Raw genomic sequence first — 18691 nt, 5'->3', positions numbered from 1 at the left:
GAAAGGAACACCTCCCCACTTCAATACACTGAAGAATACAAAAGGATCATTAATATTTTTACTTTTTTTCTTAAAAAAGCTGAAATGTAAGGGGTCCTCCACCCAAAACCTGTTTTTTTGCATATGGGAAGAAAATGTATTTCTAAGTAACCTTCAAATATACAGAAATAATAATTTAAATGTTTTTTAAAGTTATTAGCAAATGTAATTGCTATAGCTCTCTAGCTATTTTCATTCTAAGCATTTTTTGGCTCTGACCCCCGAAAGACTGATCAGAAGGCAGCTGATAAACAAATCTGGAAAAGATCGGAATTCTGTTGTTTCGAGAGTCAGCGTCAAAACACAGGAAGGGATCAACAAACACTGCTTTTAAAGGAACAGGAACGCCAAAAAATTTAAGTATTTTAAAGAAATTAAAATATAATGTCCTGTTGCCCTGCACTGGTACAGCTGGTGTGTTTACTTCAGAAACTATACTATACTTCATATAAATAAGCTGCTGTGTAGACATGGGAGCAGCCATTCAAAGCTGAAAAGGGAAAAAAGGCACAGGATACACAGCAGATAACAGATAAGCTCTGTAGTATACAACAGGATTCTTCAGAACTTATCTGTTATCTACTGTGTATCCTGTATTTGGATGGCTGCCCCATAGCTTCACAGCAGCTTGTTTACATAAGCTACAGTTGTTTTTCTGACGCAAACACACAAAATTTTACCAGTGCAGGGCAATAATACATTATATTGGCATTCCTTCATTCTTTCGATGTTACTGTTCCTTTAATTGCAACAACAACACCAAATAACTTTAAAACCACCATGTTCCTTCCATGACACAAATAGTGTGGTTTTTTTTTTGGTTGCAGGACTCCTTTAAGTACTTTAAATATTCAGCAAGCTAAGAAATCAGAACTGGAACTTGCTTGCCGATAATTGCAAGGCTAAAAGTAACTCCATATGCTACACAAATATACACACAAATAAACTCAGTAAATACATACAAACATTTAGTGACAGACATGGAAGTAGGTACTGTATTCCCCCACTGCCACTGCAGTTTATTCTTATATTATACAATAAAAAAAGCATTAAATTACAGAAGATGTATTTAGACAAGATCTTCTACAGTCTGTGTACTGGTGGAGAAAATATTTTCTAAAAAGATTCTCTTAGTCCCTGTGTCACTAATACAATACAGTAAGGAAATAATGGAGTTGGTGACCTACTTTGTTTTTTCTAGGTTCACTGCAATTAATGGCCACAAAATAAAGGTGCAGGCAAAGGAAGAAACCATTAAACAGGAAGCTGCAAATATTTTTAAAGTGAACAGGTCATGTGCTGGGTTGAAGATGTAAAGCCTACTAAACTTCATCATTATTTTGGATTGAATTGAAGACATATCAGAAGACTGGTTCATTCCTGTGGCAAAAGCTGGTAACACAGAAGAAGTTATCCTGTGCAAATGCTAGACAACGCAGGAGAAAAATGTTAATTGCACACATAGTCAAGAGTGTTATTTACACACACAGTAAAACCCTTTGAATCACTATATACAAGGAATCTTTGGGAGGTGCTCAACCTATACTCTCCCATTAAGGCACGTGGTAGTTCCAAAAGGACCTCCTTTTAACCCCCTGAAAACCAAGAGGTGGTGAGCAGTGGTTAGGAAGCAGGACGCAGACAAACAGGTAAATAGTTAATCAATTAAAGTGGTAATAGGGCAATTCTCGTGTAAAATTAAGACAGGGAGGACAGATTGATTCTTGCAGTAAACAAGTCAAGGTGCAAGTACTGGCCTCTCCTCCTTACCAAACAGACCCAAACAATGCCAACCACAGGCTGGCACTACAATCCTGGCTAGTGTGATCCAGTCAAGAATATTCATGCACACAAAACCCACCCACAGCCTGACACAGTCACTCAAAGCTGGGACAAAAATCAAACAGTCACACACTTCACAAACAGTTATTATACAGGGACAATACCGACAAGACAAAAGGAGTTTTTAAAAAAATTACTTTGGTAATTTGTGCTGTAAAATAAAAATTAAATTGCAAGATCTAAAAAATATGAACATCTTTCTACCAGTAGAAACATGTTCATTTAGTCCATGAGCTGCCATAGCAGAGACCATGAGCCTTATCAAGCCTCAAAAAGGTGGATGGTGCAGGTTGGCGATAGATATAGCTGGACAAGGGTCTCAGGATCCTCCAAGGTATCCAAAATGATTCTGGTCAGATTCACTAAGCTGCAGACTTGGCTTGCTCTCAAGAGGATCCTTGGTACATTGGAGTGGAGGTCTGATCTTGAAGAAATCAGACACGTAACGCACCTGCAAGAAAAACAACTGGATTAAGGCAAAGTGATGTCTACAACAAGTAATTACAGTAATAGGAACAACATGATAAGCAGATATAGATGTTGGGATATCTATCTATCTATATCTATATCTATATATACACACCCTCATTGCACCCCCGCCTAATGGTTTTAAAAAATAGCGGTGAGCACAACTTTCCCTTGTTTGTTATATATATATATATATATATATACACACATACATATACATACACACACACATACACGTATACATACACATATATATATATATATATATATATATATATATATATATATATATATATATATATATACACATATACATACATATATACATACATATATACACACATACAAACTGTACAAAATAGGAACAAATGTATATATAACTGCAAGGAATGAATCACAAATGTTAACAAAAACCTTACTTACTGTGAATGCAGCGACGAGTGCTCCCTGGAGGAGTCCCACAAGAACGTCACTCCAGTGGTGTTTGTAATCAGAGACACGTGTGTATCCCACATAAAGAGCAAATGACAACAAGAAAAACTGTATGGTGGGGCGCAGGAGTCGAGCCCATTTACCACACAATCTAGCCTGAACGTACAGCTGAAAGGAAACAAAACACCATTACAGCTTATTGCATTAGGGAATAGAGTGGGGGCAGATATAGGTATTTTGAGAGCTCTGAAAAGAAAATACTAGAGCAAGTAGATGGTACAGTACAGAGATGGGTATGGATCTTTACAGAAGAGGGTGGAATATACAGTAATGAGACTGGGCAGTGGGGATATGAATATTAAAGTGTCAGGGCTACAGCTTGTGAGCAAGTATTATAAATAATTTTAAAAAAAAACAGTGAAAGATAACGAAGACGAGCAATAAACTGAAAGTCATAAATAAAAATTAATACTTACAGATAGGAATAACATGCAGTACATTCCAAAGGATGAGTGCCCCGAATAAAAGGAAAGCCTGCAAATGCAACAATTATTATATATGAGAAGAAGAAACAAATGTGTTACATTGTGTTAAAGTGACTTGGACCAATATAGTTAACCTTACCTCTGTTAAATGCATTACTAACTGTAACAGAAAAGTACGCCACTCATCTACTTTTTCTGTATATTTAAGACCAATCTCACATTTTCCATGTATAGAGGAACTATGCCAGTTTTGCCTTTCAGCTTTCCCACCTCCCTTTACTTTACAGGTGTCTCCATTAACAAAAGTTCACTTGTATAATGTGCGCAAGGCAGGGTAACAGTTTATTATATGTCAATGCATACACAACCCTTTCATTCTTTTATGCTACTGATCCTTTAAAGACAAAGTAACATGGGTAGTTGTAATTGCTGCTGCTTTTTGGGTCAGTCAAAATGGCCAGAATGGCTTTATACGACTGCTCAAAGAGAACAAAAACATGTCGATGTGGGGGATTATGTGAAACTCCAATGAATCCAGTTATTATTATGCCTGTGAGTGCCTCCAATACTTCTAACTAACTAACTAACTAACTAACTAACTAACTAACTAACTAACTAACTAACTAACTAACTAACTAACTAACTAACTAACTAACTAACTAACTAACTAACTATATATATATATATATATATATATATATATATATATATATATATATATAAAATATAATATATATTATATATAATATAATATATATATATTATATATATATATATATATAATATAATATATATATATTATATATATAAAATATATATATATATATATATATATATATTATATATATAATATATATATAATATATATATAATATATATATATATATATATATAATATATATTATATAATATATATTATATAATATATATTATATATATATATATATATAAAATATATATATATATATATATATGTCATGGAACTCCGCTCCGAGGTTACCTTTAATATCCCTATATTTTCCAACACAGGGTACTTTAATTATTATAATACACAAGTTTAAGTGAGTCAAGTGACAGAAATGACATCACTACTTACCGTTTATAACTGATTACATTACTAGTAACCATTTTTAAGGATATCATTTAAAAGATATTTGGCTTTTGTGTATTGTGTATTGTGTATTATATATATATATATATATATATATATATATATATATATATATATATATATATATATATATATATATATATATATTTCAATATGGACCAGCACACCAAAAGTTTTCGTCAAAAATTTCTTTATTCAAACATCACTCGTGTCCAATGTTTTGGCCCACATTGGGTAAAGGCCTTGATAAAGGCCCCAATGTGGGCCAAAACGCTGGACACAAGAGTGATGTGTGAATAAAGAAATTTTTGACGAAAACTTTTGGTGTGCTGGTCCATATTGAAATCTACATACCACGTTTGACCAAGCACCCATCTTGGATTGTGAAGGAAAGAGTGCAGGTACTTACAGGACTATTTTATATATATATATATATATATATATATATCCTGGACCTGAGGTTTTCCGTCATTTTGATCAACAATAATTTAAAATATTAATTAAACCAAATAGAAATATTTGATTATAATGAAGCCTAAAAAAAATTTTGAACTATTTGATTATAATGAAGCCTAACTTACCTGGAATCTGTGACATTGGCATAATTACCACGACAGGTAAAATCTGTTACATATCTTGAGCAATTGACAGTGGACCAGTCAGGGTCACAGACAGCAAGGAAGTTTGGTCTGGGGCGGCCAATCATGTACTTTGCGAGATCTGTTAAAGACTGGCTAACAGCAGCCCCAAAAAGGTATGTCCCCACAACTTTGTAAAGCGCAGCAATATAATTGTTACACTCAGAGCGCGAGTACAATCTCTTGGAAAATACCATGTACATCTCACCGGACGATATCTGTGGGGGAGCATGAAAAAGAACATGACATCAGCTTGAAAGAAATGGTCTAGACTCACTATTAACTTCTCCTGTTATTATACTGTTGAGAAAAGTAGCATTTGAGACAAATAAGAGTAGTGTAAATTATTTCAAAAAACGTAAAAACGAATGCCAGGGTGTGTAAGTACTGTTTTAGTTAACTTGTCTTGAGTAATGCAGTAAGTTCCAAAGGGTGATATAGCCCTTATAAATCAAGTTTTTTTTAAGGTATTAAAAATCACTAGTAACCTTACACCTTACAAACAGGTCAGAAAATGTAAAATGCAATGTTTAATAGTCTTATATATAAATGTTTGGGACCTTATAAAATATACAGTGAGATAGCTGTGAAATTTAATCCCTATCAGAAAACAACCACAAGCATTTTTTACACCCCCCTCTAATCTTAAGGCAGAATTTTTATCCATCTATTTATCCATCCCACTTGAGCAATGTATCTGCTATATAGTCTTCTTGGTACATACAATGATTACTGTGCAGGAAATCGTGACTGTAGCCATCAGCCCATTAGTAATGGTGTCCTCACGGTATGGGTATCGGATTGATTCATCGTTGCAATAAAATCCCCGTTTGTATGGAGAGTTCACCAATGACATGATGATAAATGGTAAGGATGCTGTAAAAAAATAAGTTGCAGTTATACAGAGAGCATGGCCATAAGGATGTCTGTCAAGTCATTAGCAGTAATTACCTAGCCTTGTTTTGAGAGCATTAATATTAAAGGGGTAGGTCACCTTCAAAACAATTAATTTGCATAGTTTTTAAAACAGTATACCAGAAACAATGACTTTGTTTTTTTAACAGTTTTCTAAGAGTAAAGTCTAGTTTTATTTTTTACTAGCCTATGAGTAAGTGCCCACACAGGCACGAAACGCGTTAGGTCTCCATGTCCTAATAAAGATTTTTTACTTTTTACATCTGACTTTTCATTTTTTGGAAACCCTCACATCTCTGTGATGCAGTGTTCTTAGTTTTATTTTTTACTATGCTTACTAGCACTAGCTCAGTAAAGGAGGGGTTGCCAACTTTTTAAATGCTTAAAATTTGATAAATTAGAAATGACTGAAATAACCCCCTTATGTATGTATATTTTTATAGCGCTACTTATGTATGTGGTACTGTACAGCAAAACTGTAAATTAATAGAACAAACAGGGGGTCATTACAATAATAAATACAAAGTACAGTTGCATCTTAAATTGGAAATAAGTGCAAATGAAATGTAGATTGATGCAGGAATGATGGCCCAATAAATCACCAGTATGTATAATAAGAACATGCATTTGCAGTTATCGTTGACAACTATAAGCTTTGCTTGTCTCACAAGAGCAGTGATAACCAACCAGTGTATGTGCATCGACATGTTGCTTCCCAAGGACTCAAAATAGAGCTCATTTTTACATTCCTGCTTAAAGGGATACTGTCATGGGAAAAATTTTTTTTTTTTCAAAATGAATCATTTAATAGTACTGCTCCAGCAGAATTCTGCACTGAAATCCATTTCTCAAAAGAGCAAACAGATTTTTTTTATATTCAATTTTAAAATCTGACATGGGGCTAGACATTTTGTCAATTTCCCAGCTGCCCCCAGTCATGTGACTTGTGCCTGCACTTTAGGAGAGAAATGCTTTCTGGCAGGCTGCTGTTTTTCCTTCTCAATGTAACTGAATGTGTCTCAGTGGGACATGGGTTTTTACTAATGAGTGCTGTTCTTAGATCTACCAGGCAGCTGTTATCTTGTGTTAGGGAGCTGCTATCTGGTTACCTTACCATTGTTCTTTTGTTTGGCTGCTGGAGGGGAAAAAGGGAGGGGGGTGATATCACGCCAACTTGCAGTACAGCAGTAAAGAGTTTATCAGAGCACAAGTCACATGACTTGGGGCAGCTGGGAAATTGACAATATGTCTAGCCCCATGTCAGATTTCAAAATTGAATATAAAAAAATCTGTTTGCTCTTTTGAGAAATGAATTTCAGTGCAGAATTCTACTGGAGCAGCACTATTAACTGATTCATTTTGAAAAATATTTTTTCCCCATGACAGTATCCCTTTAAGAGGAAATTCTTGAAAGTCACAAAAAATAAGTTACTGACAAATGGAGCTGCTGGAAGCTCAGAGTGGAGCTAAGAATAAGAGGATTAAAGCAGGAACTTGTGTGGCTCCCAAATACATTTTACATTTCAGTGTGTCACAGGTAAAAAAGTTGGGGATCTCTGCTTACAATATGGGTATTTCTGCATTGTTGACATAGGAAGCAGTGCACTCGTCTGACAATTTCATTGATAGAACCATTGTCACTCCACATCAACAACCACATCAAAGATTAACAATTCCTTGTGCCATTTCCTAACTTACAGCCTTCTCTACGTCCACAGACAATGTTGACTCCAACAATGGCTTTTGTTATTTGGGAAATGATAATTATGGGTTGGGAAGCATAATACATAGGAGGAAAAACACAGAAACATAGGGGAATATGTTTGGCTTTCAAGGGTATTTTCTTAATATGCACTTACAACACAGTTGCTGAATGCCATAACAATCATGTGGGTAACCACCCATGAAATGTTGGAGGGACACCAGCACTTTAACTACAGTATATACCATCTCTCTAAAGGCCACATCAGCCAGCTATAAAACTGACACTTACAGTAGAAGATAAGAAATCTTAATTAAAACCAGTACTTCTGCTCGATCAATGGCATTTTCTTTGACAGTATATTTTAGTCAGTGGAGAAGCATGTAAACCACGCCTTCTACCTTCCATCATAGCGTTTTCCGACTAAAAACTGCCAAGGTGAGGTGGTTCCCACTAAGGTTAGGAAGCAGTTCTGAGTGCTGTAATATGCTGGCCAAGAAAAATCTCCATTGTGCCATACTGAGAAGTCATTAAAATTTTTTTATATTTGAATGGACAATATCAAGCATTTTTCTCTAATGTCCTCAGAAGCAAAGTCCTAAAAAGATTTTGCCGAGAGGCCTGGTACCGTTAACTCATGGCATTAACTTATAGAAGTATGGGATCTATTATCTGTAATGATTGGAGTTTGCCAGATAAAGAATCTCTCTATAAGGTGAAGCACCAAGCCTTACAGGAGTAGTTTGGGATTCCAGTAGCAATCTGTGTGCTAGGGTCCAGTTTAACCTAGCAACCAGGCAGTGGTGTGAATGCAAGACTTGAAAACGAATAGAAGAGGACCTGAATAGAAAGAGAAGTACTAAAAAGTAACAATAACATTGTTGCCTCACAAAGGAATAGCTTTTTTCTGCCAGGGTCAGCAACCCCCTTTATGAAAGATAAGAGCAGTAAGAGAAATAAATAAACATCTATAAAAATAATAAAAACATTTGGAAGGCAAGTCCAAAAGGTCGATTTAACGGTGGACCTGCCATTTAGAGTTAATTACAATACAATACTACAGGTTTGTTTTGCCACCATTGTGGTTTTACGCCAGCTTAGTTAATATTAAGTACAAGGTGCTTTTTTTAAGAAACAGGTATGGGACCTGTTATCCAGAATGTTAGGGACCTGGGGGATAATGGTTCTTTCTGGATCTTCACACCTTACTACTATACACCTCTACTAGAAAAGCATGTAAACATTAAATAACCCCAATTGGCTAGATTTGATTCTAATCATGATTAACTATATCTTAGTTTGGGTCAAGTACAAGGTACTGTTTTATTATTACAGAGAAAAAGGAATCCGTAATTCAGAACTTTCTGGATAACAGGTTTCCAGATAACGGATCCCAACCTGTACAGTAAAAAAATATGTATTTAAGGGATAACCAACTTAGCAGCTAAGGGGGTGAAGATAGAGAACACTAGAAAGCCAGCGCCAACTATTTGCAAAACCAAACATTGCTACCCACAAACAACTAAACTAATGCTTCAGGATTATTCATATATACAGATTTCTAATGGTTTCTCTGAACATTCTTCGAACCAAGTATGTGAACTTTTAGCAATCCTTTATCTGCAGTTATGAAAGGGCATCCTGGCAGCTTTCTCAGGTCTCGCCATTTGACTGGGCCTGGAAAGGTTAATTTGATGATAGCGGTTCCCAGGGTAAAATGAGAGCCAAAAGCCACACAGCATTTTATAATCATGGTTGCAGAAATAGAAAATACAAATGAAATCCTGCACATCATTAACAGGACAATCATATTGCTGGAAGTTGTTTCCTTTCAGCTTAACACTGAAGGTGCAATTGTTCCCTTGTGATGGTTTACTTTTATCCATGATATACAATGTAAATTATATTTTCTGTGCAAACACATAAATATACACACACACCCATTATATTTAGCATACAGGCACACCTTTACACACGCCTCTTTGCTCATAAGGGTGGAAGGATACACCTGGGTGATGTTCCGGTAATCTTGCAGATCAGGTTTCTTACTATGATCTCTAAAACCATTTATATTGCTTTGCTAGAAAAACAAGGGAGGGAACCAAGGGGGGGGGGGGGAAGGTTATGCTCATGTCGGGCCTGTGCCAGCGTCCCTATTAATGGCAACCCTAGATGTCTCCTTCTGTCTACAGCTGTGATTCTGTTATAAAGAACTTGCTATGTGCTTTCACTGCTGTATCAAACAAGCCAAAGTAATGTAGGGCCTCTCAGTAGCAGTTTGTAAATACGGATTAAAGCAGACAGATTTACTTTCAGACTCTGCAATATATTCTTTGATGCTGAGACCAGGCGTACGACGTGCACTTTGATAAATGCAGTATTGACCTGTTTGGCACACCATTGCAAGGGTTAATTTTAAAGACTGCTTTGCTATGGAAAAAACTTCCTATTAACTGGATTAGAGTAAATTTGATTACACCCAAAGGAGGAAGGGGCTGGGCAGGTACAATAATGCTTTAGCCCCATCCCAGGGACAATCAGTAAAATAAATGCTTTCTAGTGTGCCGTCACCTGTACTGTTTCCCATGCAAAAGAAAGGGAAAGACTAAAGCTGGCCATAGACGCAAAGATCCGATCGTACGAATCGAGGATTCATATGAATTTTGGACCGTGTTTGGAGAGTCCTGACATTTTTCGTCCCACGGAGATTGGTCGTTTGGTCGATTAGCCAGGTTAAAAGATTTATGTCGGCTGCCGATAATTTCTCTGCACGTATTGCCAGCTTTAGTCTGTAAATTGCTTATCATATGTTAAACAATGCAACTAGCCTGAAGTTCATGCCTTAAGTGTTGGGGCAGATGAGCAGATTCGGGGAGATTTAGTCAACTTCGGGCGACTTTGGAAATCGAAGTGCTGTGAGTGTATTAGCACAGGCGATTAAGGAAAACGGAAGGCAGTTCGGGGAGATTGTTGCCACGCAGAAGAGGCGATTAGTCGCCAGGCGACTAAATCTCCCCTAATCGGCTCGTCTGCCCCAACCCTTAGAGATCTATATTGTTGAACAATACAGAAACAAGTGTTGTGTAAACACAGACGCTGATGTCTGCAGATTCAATTATCTGCTCCTATAATTCTCACACTTCCTTTTCCTTATGCGACTGTACTAGTCTGAATTGCTTGACACAACTCAAGGTGGCCATACACGGGCCGATAAAAGCTGCCGACAGACCGAGTCGGCAGCTTATAGGCCCGTGTATGGGGCCGCCCAACGGGCTTCCCCGATCGAGATCTGGCCGACTTCGGATGGGACTAAAAATCCCGTCGGATCGCGGCCACATCTGTTCGTTGATGCGGTCCCGCGATCCGACCGCCTGTAAACCCACCATTAGGATCCGATCGTTGGGCCATAGGACTCACAATCAGATCACCCCGATATTGCCCAACTGAAGGTGGGCATATCGGGGAGAGATCCGCTTGTTTGGCGACATCGCCAAACGAGCGGATCTCTCTGTGTATGGCCACCTTTACTCTCTGCTTCTGAATATACAGTAGTTATCTATTGGCTACACAGTATTGTATGTGACAAAAAGGTAACGAAAACGAATATTGGCAGTGCAGGAGTGAAAAGGCATCAGCATAGTTTTCTATAGAGATTTGAACCTTACTATCCCTCCCTCCCCCAATGTAATCAAAGGAAGGATGGCAAATATCACACCCTACAGGGGAGAGGCAGACAAGAACTCTCATGGCTATTTATACATACTGCATATATTGACTAAATAATAGGAAATAAAGACATGCTTCTCAATGAAGAGAATCAACATGATCATTGTGCAGGTAATTTCTTCATTGTCTTTATAGAAGTGACAAAGCTTTACCGCAGCAATGAGACACACACACCTTTGCACTTCATTTCATATATAATCATTCTTTTGTCCATTAAAGATTTCTTATGGCAACTAAAGAGCATTTCTCTAGTAATATTAGAGAAACCTTTGCACTTTACCATCTAAAACTGGCAGTCATTTCTACACGACACTGAGATCTTTGAGACAAAGGAGATAATCTGCAAGGGAAAAAGGTCTATTTGCATATTACACACAGATATGGAACAGGTTTGGCAAGCCACCAATTTACCCAGTTCGTGGAAACACTGCAAGGCTTACAGTGATACTAATCATTAGTGAAAAAACAAAGTTTGCAGAATACACTACAGCATAGGACTATAATATAGTCTGCATGATAACTTCTACTGTGTTAAAGTGTCCTTTCCTTAGCAAATGTTCTATTGGTCTTTATTTTGTATTCAATTATTTGCCGTGTGTGTGTGTGTGTGTGTGTGTGTGTGTGTGTGTGTGTGTGTGTGTGTGTGTGTGTGTGTGTGTGTGTGTGTGTGTGTGTGTGTGTGTGTGTGTGTGTCTCTGTCCACTTCAATTGTTTTCAGATAGTTCATCAGAAATAAAGACGTTTTTCAATTAATATCCATCTTTTATTTTTTAACGTTTTTTCAAAATCTAAATTTACTGTCCCTGTCTCTGGTGTTTCAATCTGGCAGTTTAGTAATTCAGGTGCAGACTTAACGGTTACAATTTTGCAACATTTAGCTGATACATTTTTTCAACAGCATCTCTTGAGCATTATCAACTATTGTATCAATTCTAACAACAGCCTGTAATGAACCCTAGGGATTCAGCTCAGCAGGAATAAAGATAAGAAATGTATCAACTAAATTTATGAATTTAGAGGGTCAGCAACCCTCCCTCCCAGAGCTGCTTTAGAATGTAAAAAATATTCGTTTCAATCTCTCATTCCAACTTCTGACTGGTTGCTAAGGTGAACTGAACCCTAGCAACCAGATAGCTTCCAAATTTTCAACTTAGCTGCTGAAAAAAAGATAAATAATACAAAAGGCACAAAAAATAAATTGCAAACCAAATGCAAATTGTCAGTATCTATTTCATAAAATAAGCCTTTAATTACACAATTTTCAAGGGTGTTGAAAGTCAACATGAGCTACATTTTCTAGCAGTTGCTTCCTATCATAGTCTATAACAGGTATGCAGCTAATAGCTTTCAAAATATTTATAATACAATTTGGACTGCTCACAAAACGTAATCCCCTAACAAATAGACCAAATGACTATACAATATAAGATTTAGCAGTTAGTAGTTCAGGCAGTTTTGATAACTAACTGTCCTCCTAGTTAAATCTCAGTGACCCCAATCCTGTGGTATTTCTGTAAGAAAATGTATTGATGGTGTAGCTACCACGTTTGTAGGACTATGCTCAGTAATTGGCATGATGTATAAGAAAATCATAGAGGCAGATCAACATACATAAGGGGCCTACATGCCAAGGCCTTTAAGACTAACCCCCAAATGTATCAAAAGTCACATCTGCCCAGGCGTACTAACCCATTGCACTCAATATGATACTGTATTTGATGTTTGCAAGTTCATGCTTTCAAACTTTCAACTACACTGCAATGGGCTGTACAGAATGGGCTGCACTAGATAGTATTTATTAACACTGGGTAAATTTATAGGAAATATTTGCTTTTACTGTTCAAGCTGCAGCTGGCTAAACAGAATTAATTGCCCATTGGTTGCTAAGGATTATTGACATTCTGCAAACAGCAAAGTGCCCATTTGCCCAGTGTCAGTATATAAGTACTATTTTTTTTTAAACATAGTTCAGCTGCCTATTATAAAAGCTAAATTATATATATATATATATATATATATATATATATATATATATATATATATATATATATGTATGTATATATATATATATATATATATATATATATATATATATATATATATATATATATATATATATATATATATATATATATATATAATATCAAAACAGGGGGGTTGTGGGAGCACTCTAAAGGCTTTAAAGTATATATATAAGTATAATAATGCTATTGCATATGTACCCAAAACAGGGGTTATTTTGTTACAAAGTTATGATCATAAAATTGATAAGCCACCATACCACGTCAAGGTAAACCCCGAATGGCGGTCCCTAACTTGTTTTATATTTTATGTGCATTTTAGCATTACCTGTAATCAATGTCCGTTGAACGCTGTTTTTTCACTGAAGGCTAAATCCTCCCCAGCCAGCAATCAGGCTTTTAAAGGAGAGATATTCCCAAAACAAACGCCCAATTTTAAAAGCATAGGATCACCACTAGTTTAAAGGGGGGGTATGGGGTGCTACAACCACTGAAGCTATGCCACAAGTTAGGGACCGCCATTCGGGGTTTACCTTGACGTGGTATGGTGGCTTATCAATTTTATGATCATAACTTTGTAACAAAATAACCCCTGTTTTGGGTACATATGCAATAGCATTTATTATACTTATATATACTTTAAAGCCTTTAGAGTGCTCCCACAACCCCCCTGTTTTGATATTGTATATTTAGCCAGGAGCTGTGGCATAGCTTCAGTGGTTGTAGCACCCCATACCCCCCCTTTAAACTAGTGGTGATCCTATGCTTTTAAAATTGGGCGTTTGTTTTGGGAATATCTCTCCTTTAAAAGCCTGATTGCTGGCTGGGGAGGATTTAGCCCTTAGTGAAAAAACAGCGTTCAACGGACATTGATTACAGGTAATGCTAAAATGCACATAAAATATAAAACAAGTTAGGGACCGCCATTCGGGGTTTACCTTGACGTGGTATGGTGGCTTATCAATTTTATGATCATAACTTTGTAACAAAATAACCCCTGTTTTGGGTACATATGCAATAGCATTTATTATACTTATATATACTTTAAAGCCTTTAGAGTGCTCCCACAACCCCCCTGTTTTGATATTGTATATTTAGCCAGGAGCTGTGGCATAGCTTCAGTGGTTGTAGCACCCCATACCCCCCCTTTAAACTAGTGGTGATCCTATGCTTTTAAAATTGGGCGTTTGTTTTGGGAATATCTCTCCTTTAAAGCCTGATTGCTGGCTGGGGAGGATTTAGCCCTTAGTGAAAAAAACAGCGTTCAACGGACATTGATTACAGGTAATGCTAAAATGCACATAAAATATAAAACAAGTTAGGGACCGCCATTCGGGGTTTACCTTGACGTGGTATGGTGGCTTATCAATTTTATGATCATAACTTTGTAACAAAATAACCCCTGTTTTGGGTACATATGCAATAGCATTTATTATACTTATATATACTTTAAAGCCTTTAGAGTGCTCCCACAACCCCCCTGTTTTGATATATATATATATATATATATATATATATATATGTAATATATAGATATGTATATGTATATGTATATATATATATATATATATATATATATATATATACACACATGTAGAACAGGACAGCTCCCACCTTCAATTAAAGCTACCTTGTAGCTGCCCCTGTGCCCGGAGTAGAATATAGATACAAAAAGAACAAAAAACCAGCACCAGGGGTCTTTGCAGTGAAGAAAACTTGTATTGTCACATTAGTATGTACAACCGACGTTTCGGTCCCTTGATAAAGGTCCCAAGAGGGACCGAAACGTCGGTTGTACAGACTGATCTTTCCTAATTGCAGACAGGTTGCTATGGGTTACTTGGCTGTGTTGTATTCTTTTCAGTGCTGCCAGTTATATGTATCAATAATTATGCTCATATGCGGATCAGGTAGGGGCAAATTTACTATGGGTCAAATATCGAGGGTTAATTAACCCTCGATATTCGACTGTCTAAGTAAAATCCTTCAACATCGAAGTATTTACCGCAATTCGTTTGTTCGAATGATTGTAGGAAAAATTGTTCGATCGAACGATTAAATCCTTCGAATCGAACGATTCAAAGGATTTTAATCCATTGATCGAACGATTTGCCTTTGATCAAAAAAAGCTAGGAAAGCCTATGGGGACCTTCCCCATAGGCTAACATTGTACCTCGGTAGAATTTAGGTGGTGAAGTAGGTGGTCGAATTTCTATTTATAGAGACAGTACTTTGACTATCGAATGGTCGACTAGTCAAACGATTTTTAGTTTGAATCGTTCAATTCGAAGTAGTAGTCGAAGTAGCCAATTCGATGGTCGAAGTAGCCAAAAAAAAGAAAATATTCAAATTTTTTTCCTTCTAATCCTTCATTCGAGCTAAGTAAATGTGCCCCTGAGTGTCTTCTGTATCAGTTACAGCCTAATATATATATATATATATATATCTCTATATATATATATATATATATCTCTATATATATATATATATATCTCTATATATATATATATATCTCTATATCTATATCTCTATATATATATATCTCTATATATCTATATCTCTATATCTCTATCTCTATATATATCTCTATATATATATATATCTATATCTATATCTATATATCTATATCTATATATCTATATATCTATATATCTATATATAGTAACTTGACACCCCCAAAGTATAAAAGCACGTCTAGTATGATTCCAGCTAGCTTGGGCACTATGTGCATGTACTGTTCTTGCTATTTCTGCATTTAATTGGCTCCTAATAAAATGGACCATGTGTTAATATGACAGGGCCCTTAGATTGTAAGCTCCACTGGGTCAAGGACTTATGTGAACGATGTATAATATCTGTACTGCACTGTGGAAATGTGTTGGTTTTAATTATATGAAGTAAAACTATAACAGAGTCACAAAGACTAATGGAGAAACGGTGAAGCATGCCTTACAACAGGAATCCATGAGTAGCTTCCGGTCACGAGATAAGGAAGTGATTAGAGTGAAAAGGGAATCTATTTCCAAAGCAACTTAACTCATGCCAAAAAACTGCAGTGAGTGTTTTATAAGTGTGTCCATCTGTCACACAGGAGTAAATTGTATGCTATTACTGTTTGGCTTTGGTCAAAATCAAGAGGGGGCCAAGGTAAGAAGCAAAATAAAGATTTTTGTTAACGGACCTGCAGGACAGCCTTAAAAACATCAATACTTAAGAAAAAGTGTGAGGCACGGCTCCAGTCTGATGTTAGTTGGCTTAAAAAAAATCTTATTTTATCAGCTTTTCACCTATTACTGAATACATAAAATAGTGCGTCGGTAAAACATAATAATCTGAATAGATTTTGACATAAACCATACATACTGAGGCAAAGAGAAACATAGAACATTACTGGTTAATAAGAGAAGGTTATGCTGTATTCTATCAGAAACAAACAGGGCTTCATGCAAATGTGTACACAACAGCAGCACACAAGTCAATAACTATGTGACTAGATCCTGAGGCCACAGCCAGAGCTGGGGCTTACGAAAGTCTCTCCTGGAAACAAGGTGATAAATAAGCAAGAGAGCAGAGGAGGCCAGCATAGAGGGGGGCTTTAGAGAAAGTTGCAGCAGAGGTTGTTGATGGGCAGCAAATAGTGAGGGTTATACCATGTGGTGCAACATTCTGGGGGGGGGGGGGGGCTCAGAGTAAGGGCAGTACACATAGAGGTAAAGCCAGTAAGACAAGGAAGTACAAAAAGACAGAGCCTTTGGAATAATGGCACACAAGCAGAAAGAAAGACACAACAAATGGGCAATAGAGGACATGGCAGCACAGTGCAGCACACACACACGTACATCACACATGATGGGGCTACACAAGGGAACAGCGAACAGCAGGAGAGAAGCCAATGTGTAACTACAACATATGGAACTGGGAGGACACACACTGGACTGAAGCAGAGAACAAAAAAACAGCACAAGGCAGAGAATAAGTAACACATCTGCACAAGTAAAGGAGAGAACTGGGATACACAGCCCAGGCCCTCTAGCTCTTGCTGAACTATAACAACACTAAATGCAACCAGGGGATTAATACAGAGGTAATGCTGAGTGCGAAACCACACTTGGGAAAGGTCCTGAGATTACAGAGAGTCAAACCAATCTTACCGACAGACACGCATAGCACGTCCAGCACTACATAAACGATCCTCCGTTCGGGCACCATCCTCCCCCCACCCGCTCCGGTCTGAACTGCGGGACCAGACTCAGCTTTCCAGGCCACACCCACACGAACGGAACTCCTCCCACCTCAGGGAACCCACCCGGTTGGTGACGCCAGCACAGAAACACACCCACCCTCTGCCCATCCCTACATAATTTCCAAAGGGATGAGCTTAGTAGGGAAAGTCTAAGTAACTTGTTTTTTGTTTCCAAGAGGGAATGGCAAATGCAACTCAGTGACTTCACACTAGACGCATATCTGCTGAGTGTACTTATCCAGTGGAGTTCAATAGAAATGTGAGTTTCCAGATGAGTGAAAGGACACAGGACACGTGTAGCTAGGTTAGTAAAGAATCAGGCGGATGGCAGTATATTTTGCATTGGGAACTCCAAATAAGCTCTGGGATGTTGCTTGTATGTACAGCAGTATAACTGTAGCCCAATTAGGGCTGATCCGGGGTTGCCAGTTCTAATTTTCAATAACAGCCAAAGTTGGCTACAAAACCAGCCCTAAAACTAGCCAAGAGGCACTTCAAAAGTAGCCCAATATGTGCAGTAAAAAAAAACTAAAAAATAAATGTATATATGTGAAAAAATGCCTTTTTTAGATTTTCCCTGTTTTGCAAATTTTTCCACTAAGCAAAATGGGACAGATTCGCCCATCACCAGGGGCGTAACTACAAAGGGGGACCCCATAAGGCCCTAATACATAGACAATATAAATAAATATTGGTAAAACAGGTCAGCTTCTAGACATTTTGGTGCCCAGCAGATTTTTGCCCCAATATTGTCTGAAATTAAGGAAAGTTACCCAGAAAATGCTTAAGCGTGACTGGAGACAGAGTCCAAAATCAGGTAACTCCCGAGTCCCGACTTCTACACAAGTCAATCCTCATTGCATTCTGGGTATTGTAGTCTTACATTAAACTTTTTTTTTCTTCTTAAATAAAAACTACAGTACCCAACATGCATTGGGAGGCGTAGGCTTGGCTTTGGCTTGGCTTTGGCTGGTTTCTAAAGTAGAAACCAGCCAAAGGCCCAAAAAGTAGCCCAAATCCATACCATGGCTAGTTTGTACTTTCAAACAACGCCTGGGCTTTACATTAG

At 37.2% G+C, this 18691-nt stretch overlaps 1 protein-coding gene across 2 annotated transcripts; it reads right to left on the bottom strand.

Annotated features, from left to right (window-relative positions):
* Window positions 1–1006: 1006 nt before the first annotated feature.
* On the bottom strand, window positions 1007–18464 carry plpp2.S (phospholipid phosphatase 2 S homeolog). Of its 2 annotated transcripts, none has more exon segments than NM_001091869.1 (6): window positions 1007–2332; window positions 2773–2949; window positions 3258–3315; window positions 4959–5233; window positions 5740–5891; window positions 18396–18464. In NM_001091869.1, coding segments are annotated over 5 exon segments (774 nt in total). In that variant the 5' UTR covers window positions 5872–5891; window positions 18396–18464; the 3' UTR covers window positions 1007–2200.
* Window positions 18465–18691: the final 227 nt, after the last annotated feature.

The sequence above is a fragment of the Xenopus laevis genome, chromosome 1S, assembly GCF_017654675.1.
Source record: "Xenopus laevis strain J_2021 chromosome 1S, Xenopus_laevis_v10.1, whole genome shotgun sequence".
Lineage (NCBI taxonomy): Eukaryota > Metazoa > Chordata > Amphibia > Anura > Pipidae > Xenopus > Xenopus laevis.
This window is presented reverse-complemented; position numbering and strand designations above follow the sequence as displayed.